This window comes from Triplophysa rosa, linkage group LG7, assembly GCF_024868665.1.
Source record: "Triplophysa rosa linkage group LG7, Trosa_1v2, whole genome shotgun sequence".
Taxonomy (NCBI): domain Eukaryota; kingdom Metazoa; phylum Chordata; class Actinopteri; order Cypriniformes; family Nemacheilidae; genus Triplophysa; species Triplophysa rosa.
Genome location: NC_079896.1, coordinates 5,969,050 through 5,996,281, shown reverse-complemented (window position 1 = coordinate 5,996,281; position 27,232 = coordinate 5,969,050). Strand labels below are relative to the sequence as shown.

The 27,232-nt window shown below is 38.0% G+C and overlaps 2 protein-coding genes across 2 annotated transcripts in view; one reads left to right on the top strand and one right to left on the bottom strand.

Annotated features, from left to right (window-relative positions):
• shq1 (SHQ1, H/ACA ribonucleoprotein assembly factor) overlaps positions 1-9,113 on the bottom strand; it is a 34,326-nt gene extending 25,213 nt beyond the window's left edge. Inside the window, exons 1-7 of the mRNA XM_057339024.1 lie at positions 9,031-9,113; positions 6,172-6,343; positions 5,956-6,020; positions 3,958-4,086; positions 3,719-3,879; positions 2,250-2,362; positions 1,811-1,911 (exon numbers count right to left, since the gene is read on the bottom strand). Coding sequence (XP_057195007.1) covers positions 1,811-1,911; positions 2,250-2,362; positions 3,719-3,879; positions 3,958-4,086; positions 5,956-6,020; positions 6,172-6,314 — 712 coding nt within the window. The 5' untranslated portion in view covers positions 6,315-6,343; positions 9,031-9,113. The remainder of the gene's footprint in view (positions 1-1,810; positions 1,912-2,249; positions 2,363-3,718; positions 3,880-3,957; positions 4,087-5,955; positions 6,021-6,171; positions 6,344-9,030) is intronic.
• A 486-nt stretch (positions 9,114-9,599) lies between these two features.
• gxylt2 (glucoside xylosyltransferase 2) lies at positions 9,600-26,826 on the top strand. The gene is made up of 7 exons (XM_057337937.1): positions 9,600-10,014; positions 15,476-15,671; positions 17,487-17,618; positions 18,015-18,266; positions 20,372-20,495; positions 21,786-21,958; positions 24,910-26,826. Exons 1-7 carry the CDS (start codon positions 9,737-9,739, stop codon positions 25,087-25,089), a joined length of 1,335 nt encoding a protein of 444 aa, XP_057193920.1. The 5' UTR covers positions 9,600-9,736; the 3' UTR covers positions 25,090-26,826.
• Positions 26,827-27,232: the final 406 nt, after the last annotated feature.

Genomic DNA, 27,232 nt, shown 5'->3' with positions numbered 1-27,232 from the left:
ACAGACAGACAGACAAGAACAGGCAGACAGACAGACAAAGACAGACAGACAGACAGACAAGAACAGACAGACAGACAGACAAAGACAGATAGACAAACAGACAAGAACAGACAGACAGACAAAGACAGATAGACAAACAGACAGACAGACAGACAAACAGACAAAGACAGATAGACAAACAGACAGACAAGAACAGGCAGACAGACAGATAAAGACAGATAGACAAACAGACAGACAGACAGACAAGAACAGGCAGACAGACAGACAAGAACAGACAGACAGACAGACAGACAAAGACAGATAGACAAACACAGACAGACAGATAAGAAGAGACAGACAAACGGGGACAGATAAACAGACAGAAAAACAAAAAGACACAGACAGACAGAGACAGATATATAAGACGAGACAGACAAGAAGAGACTGACAGACAGAACGAAGCAGACAGACAGACATAGATGGACCGACCGGCAGACAAGAAGAGAAAGACATATGAGGGACAGAAAGATACAGACAGACAGGCAGACAAAGACAGACAATCAAGAAGGGACAGAGATAAACAGACAGATAGACAGGCAAAGGGATAAGAAGAGAGACAGACCGAAAGAAACAGTCTGAAACGGTTACAGTTATGTTTCCACGTGAGCCTGGTTTGACACGGCACGATAACAAACTGTTCTCGGCTCAGAATTTTCGTGCTAATGAATGCGCGGAGAGCCGTTATAGCTCAGTCTCTTGTGTTACCAAGGCAGCGCGTGACGCGTTTGTGTTTACATTCTAAACATTTCCGTTATCAGCCCTGCGGTGGAAAATGAAACCATTTACGTACCGGCTGGCATGGATCGGCCTGGTGTGGAACGATGGTGGATGGTGGAAAAGTGCTCATAGGGACAGATAGATACAGACAGACATGAAGAGACATACAGATAGGGATAGATAGGCAGAAAGAGGCAGACAGACAGACATAGACGGACACATAGAGACAGACAAACAAAAAGAGACAGAGATAAAGAGACAGACAGACCGATAGAAAGAGGCAGACAGACAGAGAAAAGGACAAGAGACAGACAGAAGAGACACATAGAAAAGAAGAAAGAAAGAAAGAAAGAAAGAAAGAAAGAAAGAAAGAAAGAAAGAAAGAAAGAAAGAAAGAAAGAAAGAAAGAAAGAAAGAAAGAAAGAAAGAAAGAAAGAAAGAAAGAAAGAAAGAAAGAAAGAAAGAAAGAAAGAAAGAAAGAAAGAAAGAAAGAAAGAAAGAAAGAAAGAAGAAATGAACAGACCATCTGTGGGCTCATCACGAGTGGCCTGCGAGGTGGTTTGTGCCTCGCTGACTAAACTAACTCTGTGAATCACACACAACCTCTCAATGTGACTCAGCAGTTATAAAAGAAATGACAAATTCTTATATATCACCAAAACTCCACACAAGTATTAATAAAGCTTAGAGTTTCAAATAGATTATAAATACATCCCATACGCAATCCAATAACCCCACACAATGCCGCTACTTTTCCAACACATTGGCTCCTGAAAGACCATCAGTTTCCAGCAAAGGTTTGCCATCTCCTGGCAGACATCGGTAAACTGCACGTCAAAAAGCAAACCAGCCTAGACTGCAAATGTGCTGACCTCAGATCACCCTGACCCACTTCTCCATCATCCACACCCACCGAGACATCAGGAAAAAGCATTTCTAATGCACAATAAATACATTTGGAGAATTTAAGTTGAAAAAATGTCTTCGAGGAAGGCGATTTAATTAATAATTCAAAAATGCCGAGGTGCATATTTAAGATCTGAAAAATTCTCACAGGTATCGGAGTCTTCTGATCGGCCCACGTCCCGTTCTCTCCACCACGGCTTAAACTTCAGCATGGTGTCTATCGTCTCCTTGTCCTCATATAGACTTAGCCTATATCAATCAAATTAAGCTGTCATCAATCAATCAGACACCCAAATGAATGCTTGAACACTATTTTTAAAAGGATCCAGTGAAAATCTGAATTATTTGTGTAGATTTCTTTTTGAAAGCCAAATTTCTATAGGGACATACACATAGTATTGGCTACGTCAACGTTTCTTCCATCATCATCAGATTTGTTCTTGTTTAAATCACTTTGAATTTGGCTCTGATATCGAACATTAATTTTTAACTCAAAACCTTTTATTCACTTTAAAATCATTCGTGACAGCTAGCCCTACTTTTATGGCATTTCTCATATAATTTCTCTTATACAGCCGCAGACTTACAAGTAGTGGTCAGTACAAAATATTGTGGTCTCCGTGTCTAGTCGTTTAGATCTCCTGAGTTCAGGAGCGGTGTTGTCCGGATTGTCCAGATCGATAACCTCACTCAATTCCTCCTGTTAACACAGAGCAAAACACCGGAGAGTTAAAATGAACACACAAGACTGTCTATAAAACAACTTGCACGATAAAGGCCCCAACTTTTTTAAAGATGTCATTGACAGTGTAGTTATGCATTGAAGTACTGAGTAATATCTGAGTATATAGGAAAATTTACTTTCTATAGGATTAGGGTTTGGTTCAGAGTTAATTGCATGCAATTATGCACAATGCATAAATATACATATATTTATGCATATATTTATAAAAATACATGTAACGTGTGTAACAAAGACAAAGTTTTTAAAGGCATTGTAAATATAAAGGAATAGAGACCACACCAAAAATATATCAATAATGATACAGAAATACGATGTTGTTGAGATCGCTTTCAGAATTTCTTTTATCAGCTGATAAACTGTAAAAGATTGACAGCCCAAAAAATCAAGTTGAATTTAAAGACTTGCACTTTAAAGGAGCAATGTGGAGATTTTAGCGGCATCTAGTGGTGAGGTTGCGAACTGCAACCAACAGCTCACTTCACCCCTCCCTTTCAAAGTACTACGGCTGCTGACACAGGACTAAGATGTCGTCACATTTTCGCTTCTTTGGCGAAGAAGATAACGTTTTTATGAAACACGCTCTGTAGGGCAGTTTGTCCGTTTAGGGCTACTGTAGAAACAACATGATGAATTCCATGTAAGGGGACCCGCAGTGCATGTAGATAGAAATACCTCATTCTAAGATAATAAAAACATAACGCTTCATTATGTAAGGTCTTTATACGCCTCTGAAGACACAGTTATGTATACTATATTGCATCTCTGTCAATAGATCCTCCAAATAACTACACACTGGACCTTTAACTGTATTTTAGAATAAACAAAGCAATTGTGATTGGTGTGGATGCTAATATAGTTATTGTTATAGTTATTGTGTTATATAGTTATTGTGCATTCCAATTAATACCAATCAAACTGCAGTTGGGATGTCTTGATTAGGATTAGAATAACTCAAAAAATACAGTTAACTAACAATAAAAACATCATAACATAATGAAAGACATGAAAATATTGATCTGTTTTTGCAAATAAACTGTTCACTTATTATTTTTTGTGTGAATAGGCCTTTACTGCTGTACTGCTACGACATAAACATAGAAAACTGTTATGTAACATTTAACAGCAAGGCCTGCTATAGCAAAGAATTTTGTGAAACATATTTACTGTAAACAAACAAAACCACAGTAAGTCTAAAACAGCATTTATTATTAACCACTTTTGTCTTTACTGACAGCTTTCCTTATGTATTAAAATAATTGCATAGCTCATCACTGAAAATCTGAAATGTCAATCTGAAACCCATGTTCTTACCTGCAGTCTGCTGAACACACCGGACCTGAGGTTTCCAAAGCCATATCTGTGGTATCCTTTTAAAGTCTCCGCTGGGGGTTCAGCGTAAACCTCCTGCTCTATCTGCCAATCAAACTCCTCCTCTTCATCTTCCTCCTCACATGTTCCTCCACCACAGGCTCCTGAGAGGAAAAGAGAATTACAATGACACAAAAAGCCACAAGAACCGACAGGATGAGCAGCAGCTTTTGAGAACCAACCTTCACCCGTGTCCTCCACCAGCGGTTTGGCGGATCTCGTTCCCTTGGGAGCCAGGAGACTGGTGAGCATCTCCAGGCCTTCAAAGTGTTCTCCAGGGGTCTCTTTGGGGACGTGCAGTGTGAAGAGACCTGATGCATACACACACATTTATGTTGATCATGCAGCTTTTACACATGCAATATCATCTTAAATATGGGCGGAGCTAAGGTGTTTTGTGTTGTTAGGTGGTGCCGTACCTACGTCTCCATGACATTCGGACATTTGTTCCGTTTGTGAAGTACATATTAATAAGATCAATAAGCGTATCATTTATGAGCTGCAATGTTAAAAGATATTACATGAAATTAAAATAACTGCCTCCACCGCAGTGAGTATTTAAGAATGATTTATAATTACTTATGTAAACACAGCAAGCAAAGCTTCACTGCTTTATGAAAGACGAATGCTAAATTATTCACTGGCTGTCGATACAAGACGACGTGCTAAAATGAGGCCAATGAGATGTCAAGCAGAATATCCCATGGCCATTAGGTATAATTAAAAGTGCTAATTGCTAGCTCATTAAAGACGTGTCGGGACTACGGCACATCGGTCAGACACAATCCCGTTGCTGTTTCTGCCGTCTCTTCGTGAATGAAAAATCGATAAGCGAGGCACGGAAGGAGGAGCGAGTATAATGACAGTGAAAGTGTATCGTAGTAATTGAATAAAGAGATGGAACTGGTGAGATGGATCGCAATGATGGCGACGGTTTAAACTGCGGATTAAATGCACGATTTCTGTGCAATATTGAAAGAGAAATTAGTTAGAAATTAGAAAACAATTAGTGCTACGAACATGAGTAATACATTTATATGCCATAAAAATAGAAACCACCTTTCTATATGAAACTGCGGGCATTAAAAAAAAGAGAGAGAGTGTTATTATGTAATTAACAGTCACAACTTCAAAGACTGTTCGGCACAACTGTGCAATAAATCATTTTTCGACACGGCAGGAGTGTTAAACATTAGCAAGGTTTTATGTAAAGATGACAATAATATCCTTGACTGTAGTGTTTCCAGATACACGAATGATTTATAACTACTTGTGTAAACACAGAAAGCAATTATAGGTTCTTCATGACAGGCTGCTGATGAATTATTCACTGGCTGTCAATCAAAGAGGACACGTTGAAACCGGGCCAATGAGATGTCACGCACAGGATTCATTTAAACAAGCTAAGAAACGTCAATCTTAAATCTTCATTCTTAATAAGCAATTTGACAGCCCATCTGTTGTGGAAATTGCACAATTACAGGGGTTGTAATGAAGCATACATATTATCTTTAGATCCTATTGTAAACCTATATAAATCATTTTAATTCAATTGATTCTGTATTGATATAGTCAGTAGCTGCCTTCTCAAACTTTCACTGCCGCAGTGTTTGTTCTTGCCCTGCACACGTGTTTCAATTCATGACATTTTTTCATAATGATCTCTTCCTCTTTAACAGAAAAGTGAATAGCGCTGATACTCGCTAGAAGTCAGTCAAACTGATGACGCCTTCCATGTTCCGTGTGATTGGTTGTTTGCCGCACGTGTCACACTTTCAGGTGCACGGTGCCTCACAAACTCTGGATCAAACCCAAGTTGACAGTTCATACCAAGAACGTTCATGCCAAGCGTTGTGCTACAGCTGACCCTGATCTAAACCAGGTTGTGTTTGTCTGGTTTTGTCAACGCAAAACTTACTCTGCAACTCGGTGTTTGTTCACCTCGCTTCGTGATACAGGCCAAAGGTCATACAGGTTTTGAAAGACACTGATGCTGTGTGATGTTCAGATGGGTGAGTAAATAATGACAGAATTGTAATTTTTTTTCCCGACAACTTGTCCCGCATGTGCTAAAGCTTGTTTATGTTTTGTATCAAAAAACGAAGTAATCTAACTTAAGCTATATATTTCTGCCAAAGAACTGCAGCTATTTTAAGGCACAAACAGAAAATAAGTGTTACCTTTATCGATATTGAATGAAGCCCGCTCACGGCCATCTTCTACTATTCTTCCAGGTAAAGTTAACCTTAAAGGTAAATGTTTATAACAAACACACATAAATTACATTTAAAATAAACAGCTGTAAAATGCAAAAAAAAATCACATTTGCATTTATGGTTTACATTGTCGTATTAAGCTATTTATCTGGTAATTGTGGTAATATGCAGATCACACACCTGAGAAAGTAGGGCTTGGCATAGAACTTAAAGTCCTCTCCCTGGATGTAGATATCAAACTCAGATGTTCTCGTGTAGGGTACACGGATTATCAGAATGAGGAAATCCGAATCTTGACTCAGTTCGAATGCTGGAGTTATCATGATCCAGGTGCTCTATACTCCCTAAAATACTGCAATGAGGAAAATGATGACTTAGATTTTTTTTAAACAGGCTGGAAGATAAATAAAGTGTAACTGTGTTACTCAAGGCAGTTGTTCGCTTTAATGTTTCCCCGTAAAGCTATAAAGGGGAAAGTGAGAAATTGTATGAATTTATGACGTGTAGAGGGGCCAGAGTTCTCTGTTGTTTAGCTAGCAAGCTACGGTAGGTTGGGTCATCCCATAAACACTGACTTACAAATGGCAGCACCAAGATTCTACCCAATAAAAATATAACATAGGAATATAAAACATATAAAATAGGAATAAAGGCTAATGGATTTCTATCATAGTATACCGGAGGCACAGAACAAATGACAGCTAAACTATACAATATGAGACATAAAAGGTTGCGTGCATGCACGCAACTGAAATTTCTATATAACTATAAAATATTCTATATCCTGTATCTACACACGATACATACGATCATTTAAAATTCAATTCAATTTATTTATATAGCGCTTCTCGCAATGTGCATTGTTCCAAAGCAGCTTTACAGGAGCAAATAAGAAAACAGAAAAACACAGAAAGGTCAAACACAGCACAGTGCATGGTGTTTATAGACCAAGCAAGATCATTCTAATAAATAATATCTAATAAATAAATAAATGCAGTCTCCCGGTGAGCGAGCCAACATTGCCCTGCTGTGGCAAGGAACCCAAGCTCCAATGATGAATAAATAGAGAAAAAAACCTCGGGAGAAACCAGGCTCAGCCGGGAGGGCCAGATCTCCTCTGACGTGTCATAGCTGGACTCAGTGAGAAAACAGGGAGAGCCCACCAGCCGCGACCCAGGAAGCCCCTCCCGCCGAAACCGTGCAGGTCCAACCAGGTCCCATTCTGCGATCGACACCAGACAACAGAGGAACAACCAGGGAAAAATAGTAATGGCATAATGTAACTTTATTCCTCTGTTGTCCGACATCGACCACAAAACAAGACCAAACCAGACCCACACAGCCCCAACAAATGAAACCCCCCAAACCACAACCAACAAGCCCCCCCCCTACTACCCACGAACACCCACCCAGCAACCTCCAATCAAAGTCACTGAGTGCAGCTATAACTTCAAACTGCTGTCATGTGATGTAAGTTTGGCATTAAATACCAAGTATTGTAAATTTAGCATTAATGTGACAAGTAGTCCGTCTTTGCTCTTGGTTGGGGATGGAATTGCCTGAGATGATGCTACGTATGAGAAAGCTCTACCCCCTTTGGTGGATTTAGTTATTCTAGGTGTTATCAAAAGTCTGGAGTTTTGAGATCTTAGAGAGTGTGGTAGAAGCTCTGTTATGTAGGTAGGAGCTAATTAAAAGAACTTTAAAGTCAATACGATACTTAATGGGTAGCCAGTGAAGGGATGATAAAACTGGGTTATGTGATCGTATTTTCTTGACCTGGTTAGAACTCTGGCAGCTGCATTTTGAACTAACTGTAGTTTGTTTATAGATGATGCAGGACAACCACTAGTGCATTACAGTAGTCAAGTCTTGAGGTCACAAATGCATGAATAAGCTTCTCTGCTCTTGCTCTTAAGCAATCATCTGGTCTTGATGAGATATATAGCTGAGTATCATCTGCATAACAGTGGAAGCTAATTCCATGTTATCTAATAATGTTGAAGAGGGGAAGCATGTATATGGAGAATAGCAAGGGTCCTAAAACCGATCCCTGAGGTAATCCATAATTTACTTGCGTTAGATTTGACGATTCCCCATTTAAGTGGACAAATTGATATCTGTCTGATAAGTAAGATCTGAACCCATTGAGAATTTCTCAAACAAGTAACTATGCCCCCAAGTGTTGATGCCACTAGGGGGCATCGACAAACTTACAATGAAGTCGAAAGATGACTTGAAGTGATTTAAAATAAGACAAAACAAGCATTAACATAACAAAAATAAGACATTTCTTAGTTTGGTAATTGTATATTCCAACGAAATTATGAGTGGGGTGCTTTAAATATTGTGGACAATGAGGAGGGGGCCTTCATATCAAAATGGTTCAGATCCTCTGATCAGGTGAGTTAATCAACTGACCAAACCAACACAAAAGACAGAATACATCATCAATTGATAAAAGGAAAAGAATTACCTAGTACAGAAATATAAAATTCGAAAAATATTAAGCTTGTACCTGATCAACAAGGACTTTTTAGACATCCAGTCAACTTCCCCTAAACTGGGAAAACTTGGAGAAGCTTACTACGCCATCCTGTGGCTGCTCAATCTGAACTCCGAGACAACGCACTTGTAAATTGCATATTGAAACGTGGATGTGCTCAGTATCAAATGAAAAACGTAGCTTTCCAACACAACACAGTTATTAATACTGTTAACGTTACCAGTTACACCACAGTCTGTATGGGTGTACAGAATACAGAATGAGGAATACAGAACGAATAGCGACGACAAATTGAATCACATCACAGACTTAATACATACAAGGCAGTGCACACATACTGTAATAAACCCACGTGAAAGCTAAAACCCAAAACCAACAGCTGTCAAAGGTGTCTGTCTGAGTGTGTATACATTACTTGGCAACATAAAGCATCACGCACACTATGAGTTCACTTTATTTTTTTAAACTCCATAGCAATGTGTAAGTAAGAAAACAGCAATTAATAACTCAATTTCTAAAAAAGATTTGTTTACCTTCACGTGTTTTCTGTGTACACGTCGGTCCGCTGCAGAAACAGCGTATTTTAAGTGAAACACATGGCTTACTTCCTGCTTTCTCTACAGCCCATGTTTTTATTTTTACCGTAATACTCCAAATAAACAGCTCCGTATTTTTTCTTGGCAAAAGATTGATGGATTAAATTGATTTGATTAACATAAAATTTAAGTTTGTATATTTTATTCAATATATGTATTATATTATTTTCTGGTGTAGCTAAATTTGCTAATGTACAAGGCAAAATCTTTCACAATCTTACATAAAGTGCTTTAGTGATGTCCGCTGCTAAAACAGCCAACAACATGGTGCTGAATTATTACAGTATTTATAATACATTATATTTACTTGTAAATGTTATGATTATGTGATACATTACATAGGATACACTTTGTTTGCTGTGCAATTACATCCGAAGGCAACCTTTCTGTTGTCTTTACGGTAGTATTACAGTTTTACGGTATTACAGATGTATTACTGGTATTACGGTAAATAGCTGAAGGTCCGCCTTCAGAGAGTCTCGCTCACCACCGTGTGTGATATCGGCGCTAAACCGAACAGCATCGTCTTCATCATCATCAAAGCTCAAATGAAGAAGTATGGCTGCACACGACAAATACATCCGAACCATTTAACCACAGCCATGGTTAAAACGTTTCCACGCGGACGGGACACTTTTTAACCATGAGAATTCATTGCAAAATCGTGGCGATCGCGATTTGCTTCGGAGTTTTCTTACTTTTGTACTTTTTCGGGGGCAATGCTGCGGACGAGCCGCCGTTGATAGAAGTTGCGAAAGAAAAAGACTTCCCATCCTCGCGCGATAGCCATGACATTTCACCGATGAAAGAAGCGAAACAAACCCACGAAGCGCCGCAAATACCACCGAAACTAATCCGCAAAGCTGACCGCAAAGAGCCGAAGTTAAGCGGCAGAGGGAGGAATGTCATCGCCAAGGCTCGGTAGGAAATTCTTGAATTGCATTTGTGCTCAACAACCAGTTTAACACGAGCAAGCAAACAGAATGTATAGCTATTTGTGTTTTAACTGTGTCTTTTGTGAATACTAAATATAATGCACGTGTTATAATAAGTATGCATCTATTAAATATAATGCTTGCAATGAAAAACAATGTATGAACTGAACGCATTATTTTTCCTTATTCCTTTACGTATAACTTAAACAAGGCACCAGTTTAGTTTTCAAGGGCATTTATGATCTTAGTGTGATATGCATTCCTGCTACATGCAAATGTATATCTTAATATCTATAACGCTGACTTATTGTTTGACATAAGCACAGTCTGCCCAACAAGATTTTCCTGCCAATATCTGCTGTCAGTCACAATGACAGATTTGGCAGAAATGTCTTATTGTTGTTCTCCACGGATTGAGTAACTCATTGTGCAATCTTAGGTTTCTATATGCAAAATAAAAAAACAAAAAGGTTTGACATGCAGAGCATGTGCATTATTACATTGCAGATTTAATGTGTTTAAAATCTGAGTTTTCTCCCTGTTAAGACTGTGACCGTCTGCTTGCATCTCAGCCACGATTACCACAATTGCATTTTCATTATTGCATTATTAGAAAGGTCACCTTGAATACAATTGCCTTATTCCCAAAGGATCGCATACGCTTAAACAACAGAGGACAAAATCAATAATGTGTTGTTCTGAGTGAATGCACACGGTCCCTTGTGACTCTACAGATGGAGTAGTTTATTCATCAAGATGATCTGCCTTTTTTAAGGACATAATTAAAAGAAACCGTCTAATTGATCCTTAGGCCTTTGTTTTGATAGCGGGAAATCCCTTGTCGACTTTGATGTACCAAAAAAATCTTAATCTAGCCTAAAATGATCTTAAACCTAAACATCTTAAAGGCCAGCAAAATCAGATAAGACCAGCTTAGGCTGGTTTAAACATGCAGTAGGGATTGGGAAGGTGGGTGAAATAGGTTGAGCCATTTTGTGGTGCTGTTTGAAAATCAATAACGATAATGAGTTGCATGAGTTGACTATTCATTGCTTGCTTTCTATCAGCAGGGACGTTATCGCTGTTTCGACAGCTTCACACAAAATGGCGCTAATTGAGACTGTGAGATATCTCAACACTTTGACCCTCCTGGTGGGTTTCCAGCAGCGATCTGTCTTGATGTCCACACCCCTGTTACTGCTCTCTGCTGATAAACCCACAACGCAATGGGCCAATGCAACCACAGGCTAATTAGTTAAACAGACCCATTGCACAAACAGGAGGGTGTGATTTGGAAAATGGCTCTGTGCATTTAATTTCTGGCTCCCTGTGTGTCTCCGCAGAGGAAAGGGGAGCGGCGAAGCGGTCTCCCTCCGTACGACCTTTTGTTTTACTCTTCCACACAAGTTTTTCCTCTTTTAGGCGCATCCTCCAGACGTGCTTCCTGCAAAACAGACAAACGTGTCTCTTATGATGCATCACGTCTTGCTCGGGCAGCAGGGTCTGTTTTGTTGCACTAACCAACACAAACGTTAGAGACATTTCGAAGTTCCAGGTTTACAACAAACGTAGTGCAGTGTATGTATGCAGTGTAACGTAGTGTATTGTTGTTAATGTGTTTCTTAATTGTTATTTGGGTTGAAATATTACTTTGTCATTTCAGCAGGTGTTTTGGTCAGATGAACATCTATTATTATATGTTATGAATGTAATTCCTGATGGGAGATTTTTTTTGTTCATATGTAAACATTCACATTCTTGATCAGTTGCACATATTGTGTTTACGGTCAAGTGTCTGAAATTTAGTGGCATCTAGAGGCGAGGTTGCGAATTGCAACCAACGGCTCACTCCACCCCTCCCTTTCGAAGCACTACGGTGGCTGACACAGAACTAATATGTGGGCACGTTTTCGCTTCTTTGCCAAAGGAGATGACGTATTTACGAAACACGCTCTGTAGAGCGGTTTGTCCGTTTGGGGCTACTGTAGACAACATGGCGAATTCCATGTAAGGGGACCCGCGGTAGATATTTCTATGTAGATAGAAATTCTAAGGTAATAAAAACATAATGCTTCATTATGAAGACATAGTTATGTATATTATATCCTCTGAAGACATAGTTATGTATATTATATTGCATTTCTGACAATAGATCCTCCAAAAAATTACACATTGGACCTTTAAAGTTATTGTGTTTATCGGCTTTATGCGGTCATGACAGGAGATGAAATATTGTGACTTTGTGCAATTTCAGCAAGTGATTTTATCACACTAGTCTTTTACTTTCAAATGAGATATTTTTTATTTTATCATTTAACCCTCTGCAATGCCTTGCTCCGTAGTCTTTCATCAAATTTATGAAGTATTTACTGCAAAGAGATGTGTTTGTGCTATATTTAGATAGCATGCATTACGGGTTTGATCCCAGCAAATGCATAAAAAATGGTACAACTTTGCACTGTACCTAAGTGTCCAAATACATGTAACTCAAGCTCAATTGCAACACATATCTTTGCAAGAGATTCTAAAACACCACTGCAGTTCTTCCAACAGGAGGAAGAAGTGTCTCCTAAGTGTCATTCATTTGTAATGCAGCTGTAACTAGAGGCACCTGACGCATAGCAGTTGCATTATATAAAGCCATAAACATGTCGCGGAGGGAAGAATAAGAACCTTTTCTTTGTCTCGCTCGCATTTTTTTCCTCTATTCTCTCGCAGTTTCTGCACGTAAAGCAGAACATCTCTTCATTGTCTCCTGTGCTTCCCGATGAGTTGACTGCCAGTCTGCAGTCTTATCAGCTCGGAGCTGTGGAACTAACTGTTCGCTGCAAGCTTTGATAGTCAAATATGAACCCAGAAAGCTGGCTGTGCCAGACCTTCTGAAGTGGGAGAATGTGGTAATAATTTGGCCGTGAAGCATGAGGTGCATAGCTTAAAGAAAAAAGCTGGCTGAATTCCATACACGCAGCCTTGAGGGCCGGGCTTGAATCATCCAGTGTATTTCATTTTGATTTATGCATTTGTTGGATGTGTTATTGATGGATTGTGTTCTCCTGTTGTATTTCTAAAGACACTGGTCCACCTGGATTAACAGCTTGTTGTAATATGATGGTTTGGAAGTAATGTAATTAACATGAAAAACAGTAGTTTGTTTAGCGTTTAGTGTCTTTCACAGTGGTTTGCATTATACTGTATATACTGAAGTTTGGACGTTTTTAGCTACATGTTTTCAAATAGGTGAGTTCGAAGGAATAGTGAAGGAAAAGCAGCCAAGCATAAATGGAAACCCCTTTAGTATTGTTATGGGCGGATACGTTGTGAATTTGGCTTAGAAGAGGCCAAAGACACAGAGCAGTAATTCACAGAAAATGTGTCTTTGAAAAATCTAAAAAATAAATGTTTTGATTTTTGTCACTACATACTTTGAATACTAAACATAAGTAAAAAACATAAACTAACAACGAGTAGTATATCTTCAATCTTTATTCATCTTAGTTCATGTTATTTTTGGCATTTACTTATATTTTTTATATTTTTACTTATATTGGCATTAACATTAACGTTGATTAATAAATGCTGAAAACGAACTCATTTTTAGTTTGTTAGTTAATGCATTTACTAGTATTAACGAATACAACCCTATTTTAAAGTGTTACCTTATTTTGTAATGATACATAGTTTTAATAACATAATGTATAATAAGAAAGTCTAGTTTCATAAATGTTTTTTTTATTATACATACAAAAAACATTAGAAGTAAACATATCTGTAATCGTTTTTGTTTTGTTTCTCACCAACTTATTTCCTGCTTTTATGGTCATTCTGAGGTGCTTTTAGGTGTTTTTTAAAAAAAAATGTAGTCTCCATTTATTTTAATTGTATAGTATTTTCCAGTGTAATTATTTCATTTGGGTAAATTAATACTAGTGACTGTATATTAATTTTGGGTGTTGTACTGTACATACAGAATTGCAGATAAAGATTTTTCTCTTAACCAGTGCTGTAGGCAGTTTTTGGTTACCTTTTAAATTGGATGTAGTCGTGCAGTCCATTTGATTTTGTCAAATTTGTTCAAGTTTAATTTTATTGCTTAACAAAGAACTGCAATTGTCTGTAAAACTGTTACCGGGAACTGAACTTCAATATTTCATTTAGCTTTTATCTAGATTAAATCTTTCCAGATGTGTCAACTCATACTGCAAGAGTTTTTCAAGCACAGAACATTTTGTTTTGATTAATAAAAAGGTACTGACGTTAGCAGGGTATAATTTCATCATGTTTGATATTATTCCGAGCGACCCATCCATGCAGTTCTTGTTACCTAATTGGCTGTGGTGTAAACAAGAGAAGCATTTTCCACAGTAAACCGCAGCCTTCAAAATGCACTCTTTTGACCTCTGATACCAGACATCTAATATCTAAAAAACCCGAGATCCGACAATGAACTGTCAGTGTTAAGATATTCCTGATTCCCCGCTGTCAAAACCCTCTTGTTTTTCAGATTCTTCATTTCTCTCCCTATCAAGGTCTATGTTTGATTTTAAAGTGGGATTTGGAGTGTTTGCCTGTCCTTGGCTTAATGGAAGCTCTTTGATGTCTGTCTAAAAGGCTGCGTGCCTCTCTTGCAGTGTGATTTTGATTCTTCTAACAAAGCCTCAGATAAATGGAGGACTTTTTTTCTCCAAAGGATGTCTCCGGTAGAGCTTGGAGTGTTAGGGAGCTCAGCTTTACTTCCCCGGAGTGATGGAGATGGAATCACAAAGACAAACACCAGACCAATAATAATTATGCTAAAAGCTTGAGACAAGAAAACACGTATTTAATGAAAACAATAGGTCGCCCGGGTCATGGCGAAAAGGATTTCTACCTGTGTACACACATCTGCTGCTATCTCCGGCTGTTGTCTTTGAGCAGATGGATTCAATATGGCACAAGAAAGTCTAAAAAAAGAAATGTGGTGGATTCTGAGCCGGATATCTTTACTTAACTGAACATCTTAAAGAAATAGTTCTCCCTAATATAAAAAGAACCAAACTCGTACCAAACTCATATAACTTTCTATCATGAGATACAAAACAAGACAAAAAAGGACTGCAACCAATGTTAAACCTGGCATAAAGTGTCTTTAAATGTGCATGGGTGTAAGTTTAAGATTTATCCTGATTTACTTACCTATTTATGTTTTAAAGATGCAGAAAAGAAAAGAACTGGTTTGAATTTGAATAACTGGTACGGCCTGAACGATGGCATCGCTGTTATCTTACTCAGTATTCTGTTTACCCTCATGTTCATGTCAAACCTTTTTAATTACATTTGTCCTGATGCAGCATACGAAATATTTCAAGAGCGTGTTGTTACACGGTTTACCGCAGCTGATTCGTGACAGATGTTTTTGTTGTTGATGTCACGGTTCAGATGGATTTCACATCATCTCTTTTTACCTCCAGGCAGAAAAGTGAAGTGGGGCGCCCTGGGCCAAAGGTCACCCGACCGGAGGATGTAATGCACCTGGCAGTGGTGGCTTGTGGGAACCGTCTGGATGAAACGCTTACCATGGTCAAGTCGGCGCTGCTCTTCAGCATAAAGAAGATCAAATTTCACATCTTTGCAGAGGAGGACCTAGCTGAACAGTTTCAAAATGGGGTAAGAGGGGATCCCAAGATTTTGTTACCTTTACTGCAGTTTTTGTTAATAGTAATGTTAATGTTTGTTTTTAGAGTATTCCTGTGTAGGTGTATTTTTAGCCATTTTATCTGTTCGCCGTTTTACCTCCGTATTTTTTCAATTCATAAAAAAAGCTTTTTAGTATTTACAGTATTTTCACCGCAGCCTTAAATGCCTTTTTTTAATGTAATATCGACGGTTTCAAAGCAACAACATAAAGAAACGTTACTGTGCATGCGCGTGTTTGTGGACTGCCCTTAACTTCCGGTACACATTCGCAAATAATAGTGCCTTTAGATTATTTCTGATAACAAGCAAAAGAAACTGAGAAGATCCGTTACTTGACTAAACATGTCTCACCAATATTTTGAATTTAGATTGCAATACCAATACGCATACACACGTAAGACTTAGTTTGACTTACCGCGTGCACTTCATATCCGGCATCTTTTAGCATTGGGACCGTGCCATCTATCAGTTTCAAACGATCTCCAAATCCAGCGTTATATCCACCGTTTATATAACATCCATCACTGAAATGCTGTGAACAAACAAACACACCTCAACTTCTCTCACTATCGCAAGAGTTACGAGCGGCAGCTGCACGCCCACAGCGCAGCCAATCTTGACGCAGTGCAGCCAATCTTGATAAGCGGGTCTTCCTATCGCTTGTCGGTTGGCGCGTGGGCGTGCTATTTCTTTCGCCTTGCCATGGGTGTGCTTTTCCGGGAGAATTGCCCAATAAAAGGAATAGTTTTTTACATGTAAACAGGGATCCAGACTTAAAAAAAACCTTCTGAAACAAGTTGGAGTGCATCAAGCACAGAAATAATATGTCATACATCCAACTGATTTTTTAACCATGTTAAGCATGAGAAGCCAGCAAGTTTAACAGTGTAAAGAAGACAAAATGCATGAAATAGCATGTTACCCGATCTTTAAATGCGACAAAACTACAGGAACCATTTAACAAGTTGTTTATTTAATAAAATTAACACTCAAAACATTTTTACAAATCGTTTATTTAATACAATTATTATACTATAAAACAATATTATTAACATAAATTAAATGTATATAGTAGTTAAATTATTAGACACTAGCTAGACCGACAAACAAACACAGACCGGAAGTTAACTGCAGTCCAGGCGTGCAAATCTGATGAAACCGTCTATATTACAATACAGTTTGCAGCCTTGCAGTTAGATTTTTCCCTACAAACCTGTTTGAAACTATTATATGTTTAAAAACATAAAGATCAAAAACTATTTAAAACATTTGATCTTTATTTTGCCTTTAGGCCTGCACATGTAAATAGCTGTGCATAAGGAAACTTAGATGAATATCATTGAAGAATATTGTATAAGAAATGCACTGTCATGTTTGTTATTCAAATTATTTCCTCAAGATAATTTCACTTCTTTCAACACAACTTGTTTAGGTACCAGCTGGAAATGCTAAATTATTATGACCCCAATTTAATATGTCAGCCACTGACTTTCCAAGAATAACACAGTGTCTTTACTTGTGATTTGAGACATGTTTCTAAATCCTCCTCGCAATCTTCCCTTGGATTGGACAAACATATAACCAAGCCAATAATGCCTCGACCAATATTGCAAAATATTTCAGGCTAATTTTAAGGACAAGGACAGGTTTCTTCATGCTTTGGTTCTCACAGCTGACACCTGTAGGCAAGAGATAAATACGTGTTTGGATGCGAATGGGTAATTTGCTGTTTAGCAAAGTGTGACAGTCTTGACGTTGACTGATTCATTCAATTTCCTCTCACAGTTCAGCCAGTGGCCTCAGACGGCGTCCTCAAAATTTCAGTACAGCATATATCCAATAACGTTCTCCGTGGGGAACGCGGAGGAATGGAAAAAACTCTTCAAGCCATGTGCCGCCCAGCGGTTATTTCTTCCTGTAAGCCCCTATTGCATATTGCATATTGTTTTTCTTTTTCTTTGTTTTTCTTCATTTCTTTGTTTTTCTTCCTTCCTTTTCAGTAAATTTCAGTATATTTGAAGAGTTTGGTTCCAAAATGAGAACTCCGTTTTTATAATTTTTTTATTGTGCATTCCAATTCATATCAATCAAACTGCAGTCGGTTCGTTTTGATTTAAGCCATAATAACTCCAAAAAAAATACAGCTAACTAACACAAGAAAACACAATAAAAACATAACATAATAAAAAAATATATATTTTTAAATGGAGTCATCTTATTTTGGAACCAAACTCTTCATTTATACCCTTTCAGTATATTTCTGTCTCACCAAGGTGTCTGTACTGACTAACCCAACATTTCCCTGGATATCAGGTTATTCTGAAGGACGTAGACTCCCTGTTGTACGTGGATACTGACGTTCTCTTCCTCCGTCCTATGGATGACATCTGGAAGTTTCTGAAGGATTTTAACAGCTCTCAACTAGCTGCAATGGCGCCTGAGCATGAGATTCCTAAAATCGGCTGGTATAGTCGCTTTGCAAGACATCCCTTCTATGGAGTGACAGGGGTCAATTCAGGGGTCATGCTAATGAACCTCACACGGATTCGTAGCACACTGTTCAGGGTAAGTTTTGTTTCATCTAAAATGCATTAAATCTAAAATGGCATCTTACGATGCGATAAAACTGCATTTTCTACCACTGTAATGAACATACTTGTCAATATATTTGTTTTTATTATGTATATACTGTGTGTATATATATATATATATATATATATATGTCCTTGCCAAACATGACAAAATACTGTTAGGTGATAAACCCTATCTCTTTCATTCAACCAACTTCGCGAGAAATTTTATGGCCGTACACTGGTCCGCCCCCAGTGAAATCTTATTGGTCCAAAATCCGCCTTATAAACTAGGGATGCACCGAATGTTCGGCAACCGAAAATATTCTGCCAAAAATAGCCAAAAAAAGCATGTTCGGCCGAATAAGTGAAATGGCCAAATAATTTTTACCGAACATGACGTGTATGATCAAGCAGCAACCAGCGCAGAGAGATAGCGAGAGAGAAACGTGCGCTCTTTATTAATGCAGCAAATGTGTTGGCAGTGTGTGGAGCATTTTTAAGTGTCAGAGAAAGACACAGCACGGAACTTGCTGTGCCGGAGTGAATTTCTGATTGAAAGCGTCTTTACCGGTCGGTAACTTGTGTACTTCAGACTAGAGCGGCCGGTCTGACAGTAGCCCCGTCGCTCGCGACATCCTTTAACATCATACAGTCGTCACGTGCACACAGTTCCCTGTACTAAACAACTTGTCAAAGTAAGTTCTGTGCATCCCGGCCACGAGTGCACCTTCTGAGAGAACAGTCAGCTTTTGTGGGCGGAGTTTGGAGGAGAGACATTAACTGAAATGGTTGTCAGTCAGAATTGCCTGCATGGATGTTTTTTTCTTTAAATCATTTTGCAGTGTAGCCTATAATAATCCAACAGTTTTCGTTCATTCATATTTTTAGCTTATAATGTTGAATGACACTTTTTAATGAAGTGTTTTGTTGTAGGGGTACAGAGTACAGTACATTCTTTCAGCAGTCAGTTATAGGCCTAATATAGGCTATTCAAGAAGGGATAGGGCTCACATTTTTGTTTTAATTTAGCCTACTTGTTTTGCTCAATTTTATTTTAAGTTATATTGTATTATATTGAAAACCAAGACAAAATATAAAAAGCACATTTTGACCATTCAGTTTATGCGTGAAAAAATTGGCTAAATAAATAGAAGAAATGCGAAAATCCTTGTTCGTTGTTCGGTATTCGGTAGTGTTGGGCGATATTCTCTATAGTCAGATCGTTCTATCGCCAGCCTGTGGATTGCCGATACACGCTAGTATCGAGGGGTGATTTGCACATGTATCTACAACAAGCTGGATTTGTAGAAAAAATCAGAAACTTACGTGGCTAGAAAATGCACGTGTGTACTGTAATTAGCATTCTTTTAGAGTTTAAGTTCAGTGCAGCTGGCAACATTGTTACTTCCCACCGCAACCTGTTAAACGAAAACTCAAAGCCCGCACATTACAAACTATCTCTGGCATGAGGAAAAGCCAGAGCTGCGTGCATTACAAGCTCTCTTGCATGAAGAAATGCACAATGCGCGTTTGTAATATTCATTTGGAACATATATAGCTATCGTCAATATGTCTGAGTATCGTCGATAGACGACAGTATCGTCAATCGGAACAACCCTAGTATTCGGCCAAGTGTTTTATTTTTATTCGGCTTCAGCCAAGAATTTTCATTTCGGTGCATCCCTATTATAAACCATAAAAGGAAAACACTTCATACTATATATTTTAGTTGTGTTTTTTAAGTGTCATTTTTTTGTAATCGCTTATTACTAGTCGTGTTTTCCTTTACAATTTATTTCTCTTGGCAGTCTTTTTTCACATTCCAACCCTGTTAACCTCAGGCTGTTTTTAGCCGGGAGCAATGGAAGCGCATCGATCTCCATCCACCGCGAGAGTGGCTGACAGCGGTCTGGATTAGCATATTTGTGTTACTTATCTCAGAACTGTAATTTTTAACCAAAGCACATTTTTAAGGCTGTCTGGGGGGGGGGATTTTTGCTTGTGAAAGAAAGCTCAATTTCCATATCAACAGCTGTCTGAAGAGTGGCTGCCAGGCTCAGTGTTGAGGAAAATAACCTGCCACTATTGATTTTACAGAACACCATGATTGCCAGCGGCCTGTCATGGGAAAATCTGCTTCACCCTCTCTATCAGAAATACAAGAACCACATCACGTGGGGGGATCAAGACCTCCTCAACATCATCTTCCACTATAATCCAGGTACATATGTGTTTGTTTATACAAAACTCCTATGTTTTTTTCACGTGTACTATGGTAATACCATAGTATTTCTTTTAAATAAGTGGGAAGGACATCAACATGACCATGGTGTTTTTAAATGTCCCTAAAGATGTCCAAAACTATATATTTTCTGGGGTGTCCACAAATGACATGTTTGTTGAGAAACAGCTGAACAAAGCTCAGGGGAATAGAATAGAAGGAGAGAGATATTATGAAAAGTTGATCTGTTTTTAAAGGTCCAGTCAGTGAAATCTAGCGGCAAGGTTGCGAATCGTAACACAACGACGGCTGACAGAACATGGCGAATTACATGCAAGGGGACCCGCGGTGTATGTAGATAGAAATAGCTCATTCTAAGGTAATAAAAACATAACGCTTCATTGTGTAAGCTCTTTATACACCTCTGAAGGCATAACTATGTATATTATATTGCATTTCTATGAATAGGTCGTCCCAAATATTACATACTGGACCTTTAAATTGACACATCTGTCATGAAAACTCACCATTTTTAAAGCAGAACAAGTCACAGTGCAAGAATCAAAGACGTTTGTCTATTTTTGGTCATAGAATCAGAAGGGCTGTTTGACTCCTACATTTTTGGAATTCGATTCCGGCATTGAAAGAATCGATTCCAAGAATAATTTCCTAGCTGTAGTTTCCGATTCCAGATTTTAATTGATTAAAAATCAACACATTTTAATGCAGTACAATTATCCAAGCTTTTACTTTTTACACTTAATTATTCTTTATTGTTTCTACAGTATAACAAAGTCCTTAATCAAATATGTTGATCTTGTTCTTCAATTCCAATGTTTTTCTGTTTGCACTCTTCCCAGAAAAGGACCTTGTATGACATGGGAAAGTTTTACAGCTCTATCTCTTTCCTCATCTTCCCGGAAGTTGCCGTTTTTTATTCTGTTCATGTAGATAAACGCTCTTGTTGACCTGAACAGGTGTGACAGAAGTGACAGCTGCAGTTATTATGTGTTATATTAGCGAGACTTGGCAAGCGTGGTGTTTGTCTCGCAACTGTAATGGAATTCATCCAGTACGCTCACACAAACCACAAGCGTCAAACATAATAAAGACAATGTATCACATACGTCCACACAAAATTGAATTTGACCACCTCCCTAAAATAACTGACTGTTCAGTACAGGTATGCACTGATATTTTTGGAAAAACGTGTTTGAGCGTATGCATAATAACCCCTTGCCTATATTAAGTGCATCTTAATTAAAGCATTACATTTTATTGTGTGTGCAGAGTGTCTATATATATTTCCCTGCCAGTGGAACTACAGGCCAGACCACTGCATGTATGGAAGCAACTGCAAAGCTGCAGAAGAAGAAGGGGTGTCCATCCTTCATGGTAACCGTGGAGTTTACCATGACGACAAGCAGCCCGCCTTCAAGGTGGTGTATGATGCTATACATGAAGTAAGTTGCTCTGTCTCTGTTCTGTCTTATTTGATAGAGTTAATTGGAAGACAACTGTCGCATAGTCGCATAAACTAATTATGAGATTAGGGTCATCAAATTAGTCAGACAAAAAATTTGAAAAACTGCTAATGTGTATTTATTGATATAAAATATAGATTATACTATAGACGGTAGGGCTGGGCGATATTGACCAAAATTCATAGCGCTGTATTTTTTTGATGAAAGGCGATATCCGTATATTGATATTTTCTACAAAGTGGAATAAATGTTTACTAACAAGTCAAAGCCTCATGTGAGATGTCACAATCACCTTTATTAAAATGGCTTGTGAAAAGAAATTCAATGACAGGGTTTTTTTCCCTATTTGAAAACATACAGCTGCACACCACTCGTTTAAAACATGTAAATTGTAAACAAAAATTATAAAAACTTTTTTTTCCGTAAGGTAAAAAAGAAGCCTGAAACGTAGTCTCGCGTAGCCAGACATTATCACCGCGTTCTTTGACCAAGGGCCCAAGAGGCGCATGTCAGACACCACAGAGCCGCTTCAAGTCGAACACACCCCATATCGATATTAGCGATATTGTCTAATCCTGCATCGCGTTGAAAAAATATATTGATATATCGCCCAGCCCTAATAGATGGTTTCAGCGGCAACAACATGAACAAATGTTATGCGGTCCAAACTTAACTTCCAGTAGACCTAGATCTAATTATTAGTGTTGTCAAACAATTAATTGCATCCAGAATAAAAGTTTGTTTACATAATATGTTTGTGTGCTGTGCATAGTAATTTTGTATTTATAAACACAAAAACATACACATATATGTATATATATTTAGGACATATTTATATTTAGCAGTAATTGAGATTATATATACACATTTTTATATTTTACATTGTTCTTAAATACACTCACCTAAAGGATTATTAGGAACACCATACTAATACGGTGTTTGACCCCCTTTCGCCTTCAGAACTGCCTTAATTCTACGTGGCATTGATTCAACAAGGTGCTGAAAGCATTCTTTAGAAATGTTGGCCCATATTGATAGGATAGCATCTTGCAGTTGATGGAGATTTGTGGGATGCACATCCAGGGCACGAAGCTCCCGTTCCACCACATCCCAAAGATGTTCTATCGGGTTGAGATCTGGTGACTGTGGGGGCCATTCTAGTACAGTGAACTCATTGTCATGTTCAAGAAACCAATTTGAAATGATTCGAGCTTTGTGACATGGTGCATTATCCTGCTGGAAGTAGCCATTAGAGGATGGGTACATGGTGGTCATAAAGGGATGGACATGGTCAGAAACAATGCTCAGGTAGGCCGTGGCATTTAAACGATGCCCAATTGGCACTAAGGGGCCTAAAGTGTGCCAAGAAAACATCCCCCACACCATTACACCACCACCACCAGCCTGCACAGTGGTAACAAGGCATGATGGATCCATGTTCTCATTCTGTTTACGCCAAATTCTGACTCTACCATTTGAATGTCTCAACAGAAATCGAGACTCATCAGACCAGGCAACATTTTTCCAGTCTTCAACTGTCCAATTTTGGTGAGCTCGTGCAAATTGTAGCCTCTTTTTCCTATTTGTAGTGGAGATGAGTGGTACCCGGTGGGGTCTTCTGCTGTTGTAGCCCATCTGCCTCAAGGTTGTGCGTGTTGTGGCTTCACAAATGCTTTGCTGCATACCTCGGTTGTAACGAGTGGTTATTTCAGTCAAAGTTGCTCTTCTATCAGCTTGAATCAGTCGGCCCATTCTCCTCTGACCTCTAGCATCAACAAGGCATTTTCGCCCACAGGACTGCCGCATACTGGATGTTTTTCCCTTTTCACACCATTCTTTGTAAACCCTAGAAATGGTTGTGCGTGAAAATCCCAGTAACTGAGCAGATTGTGAAATACTCAGACCGGCCCGTCTGGCACCAACAACCATGCCACGCTCAAAATTGCTTAAATCACCTTTCTTTCCCATTCTGACATTCAGTTTGGAGTTCAGGAGATTGTCTTGACCAGGACCACACCCCTAAATGCATTGAAGCAACTGCCATGTGATTGGTTGATTAGATAATTGCATTAATGAGAAATTGAACAGGTGTTCCTAATAATCCTTTAGGTGAGTGTATATGAATGTGTTTATAAATACAAAATTAATATGCACAGTACACAGACATACTTTATATAATGTAAACACAAGCTTTTATTTTGTATGCTATTAATCGTTTTATATACAATAAAGTATTATAGATTAATATTAATATAAATTAAATATAAAATAAATTGTTGTTACTAGCCACACCGATAACCAAACGCAGAACGGAAGCGCGTCCCTCCGATGAAACCGTCTACAGATTTCATTTGCAATATGAGAAATAGTTAAATAAATAAATACTGATATCCTTTTATTGATACTACATTTTATAAAATGTACAAACTATCAGAATTTTTTGGTTATATTTTCACAGAATGTTCTTTACATTATGCAGAAGGGTATTACTGTATGTAGAAAACACTAAAACACAAGAATAACTTCAGCTGGGTTTTCACAGACTGTATTACAAATAGTGTTTATATCTTACATCTTTGTCATGAATTAATATGTCAACATGCTCTTTGGCACTATAAAGAAAAATCCAATTTGTTTGCCTTTGCTTTGCCAGAGCACTGTGCTCAGAAAGCTAAATTGAGGGTTTTGTAGCACATCAGAATAAACAGAGGCGCTGCATTGTGCATTCACAATGCAGTCTCCTTGAAGATCTCCTTGAAGGCTACTACCAGGAAACAGTCTCCTCAAGAGGAAACCTTTTGTCTTCTAAAATCACATGGCACCATCTGCTGCGCTGAATTTATTCAGATATGAGATAAGAGCCATGTGCCTCCACAGTTATGCCAGTGCAGTCGCTTAAACACTAATGTGTTTTTCTTTTCTTTTTCCAGTATCCTTTTGAGGAGAATCTGTTCCAGTCTTTGTTTTACCCTCTTCAAACCAAGTTCCTAGATACAGTTAACACCCTTTGTGGAAGGATTCCACAAGTCTTCCTCAAACAGATAGAGAAGACCATGAGAGCCGCTTATGAGAAAAAGGTTGTCCGCCGTGTCCGACGGCCGCACCAGTAATGAATCTTGAGAGCTGTGAGTGTGGTTTCGACATCATATGGAAAATCTCTACCTGCTGCTTAGATCTAAGTGGACATTTACTGCGAGATGTGCAAGGCCAAGGGCAAGCAGCATGTGGTCCACCAGCCTCAGTCTTAAGGATCAAGAGCCAGAGGAGGATTGCAAATTTTGGATTATTTCAAGCAAATTTGGTATTAAGCAGCGTTTTGGCTCTGTTGAAAATGACTCAATGGATGGATGCAGCAAAAAATGAATTCCAACAGGTCTACATACTGTACGTTTAAAAAAACTCTGATACAGAGAAGATACCAGAGTGCATTTCTGTGGGTAACCAACCACTTAAATGCGCCATAAAATTATTTTTAGCATCCTGAAAGAATTTCACAGACTCACTGGGCTCTTAATATGGGTTAAGAGCTGTCTGGATATTTATAAACTGTTATACCAATTTTCAGCGTCTGGTTTCTTATGTCCAGCATTGTACATTTGGACTAATTGTGTTGTAGTAAACGCTGAAGTATGTAGTACTCTGTAACTCAAAATGGCTACACCAGTTTGTGCATTTTACTACATCATAAATGTAGCCACTAAAATTAATGTAGCGGGCACAAACAACCAAAGATTTCTAACATGTCAGACCTTTTTAGAGTTGGACAAGTACACAATGCTGGATGTTCACAAAGGTGATTTCTACAAAGGCCATATAGATGAACAAACAAAATCCTACTGATACTACAAGTCTATACTAAAGGACATATTCAACTTGAGGTTGAAAATATGGTAGAATGTCCCTTTATCACAACCTTTAAGTGTAGTGTACCGTAGTACACTACACTGCCATTTTATTTGCAAGTAAGAGCACATGGAAACTAGCCAAACGTTATTTTCTTTTTGATTAATGTATATTAAATAATATTTGTGTTTTGCCAGGTCTGGGTTTTCAAATATCTTGGCAATATTAAGATTTTAAGAACACCGACAAGCATTTATCTCATGAAATTTTTATTTTGCCCTGAGTTGTGTTAGAAGTTTCAACTTCATCTGCCAAAGTGGGACTAAATGAATGCCATTATTTAAAATAAGCGAGCTCCCACATTCATATGTAGCCATGTGGTCATAATGTTCCAAGTAGAAATGTTTGTACATCATGACAGTATTATATAAAGACGAACAACATTCTTTTTTAATGTGTGGTTTACAGTTAAGTGCACTTTTGTTTTTTATAAACATTGAATTGGAGGGAGAAGATAAATGAATGAAATGTTATTTTAACAGAAGCAGAACTCTGATCAGCAAGATCAGTTTGCCCATACATATCAAGAAATATTTTTTTAAAAACGGACTTTTTTCCATTTCATGTAATCTCAGCCTTTTAATATGCTGAATGTGAATCTCAAAGTATTGAAGAGCGTGCGTGTGTGAGGCGTTCTGGAGAATGTTTTTGATGTATTTGTCAGCACCATGTGCTTAATCTTTATATGTGTGACCGGTTTCCATCGTCTTGTCATTGGTCTGGGATCAGTGATGAGATTTTTTAACTGGAAACTGAAGGAGATTGTATTATGCATCTCATGTTATCTTTGTTTGAAGAAATGCACCAGCGATATTCATTTTATCCAATATGCTTTTCTGTCTTTTTGAATGTCTTTTAATATTGTAATTTTATACGGAAGTGCGCATGTCAAAATGTAATAAATGAGAATGCATTTAATATTAGCCTAATTGTTTTCGTTGGAATGTTAATCTTCCCTTTACCATTGATTCTGTAATAGGCGTGTATTTGAGAAGTTAATTTAGGCTATAACATCTATCTAAAAGGTGCTGTAAGTGTTTGAACATTAATTGTCATAAGAGTTTCAGTGTTTTATTTAGTGTTTGTATGTCTTAATAACCTTAATACAAACAACTCAAATTATTACATTTTTATCATGTTTGACCAAATGTACTAAATATTTAAATAATATATAATTTACTTAAAGGTACATTAACTACTGAATCTTTAAAATGTTCAGGCCTAGTTTTCTAATGACATTAACTGTGGTAACAAACAAATAATATCACAATTAATGCGATGGGACAGAATAAGATTTTTAGATTCTGCCATTCTATGTTTATGTGGTCCATGTTTTGACTTTATTTTTTA

Bases quoted from the DNA above. Each gene is read 5' to 3' on its own strand.
- gxylt2 (XM_057337937.1), top strand. From the start codon at position 9,737: ATGAGAATTCATTGCAAAATCGTGGCGATCGCGATTTGCTTCGGAGTT. The intron at 20,496-21,785 runs GTACATATGTGT...TTGTGTGTGCAG, and splicing joins CATCTTCCACTATAATCCAG to AGTGTCTATATATATTTCCC. The intron at 21,959-24,909 runs GTAAGTTGCTCT...TTCTTTTTCCAG, and splicing joins TGTATGATGCTATACATGAA to TATCCTTTTGAGGAGAATCT.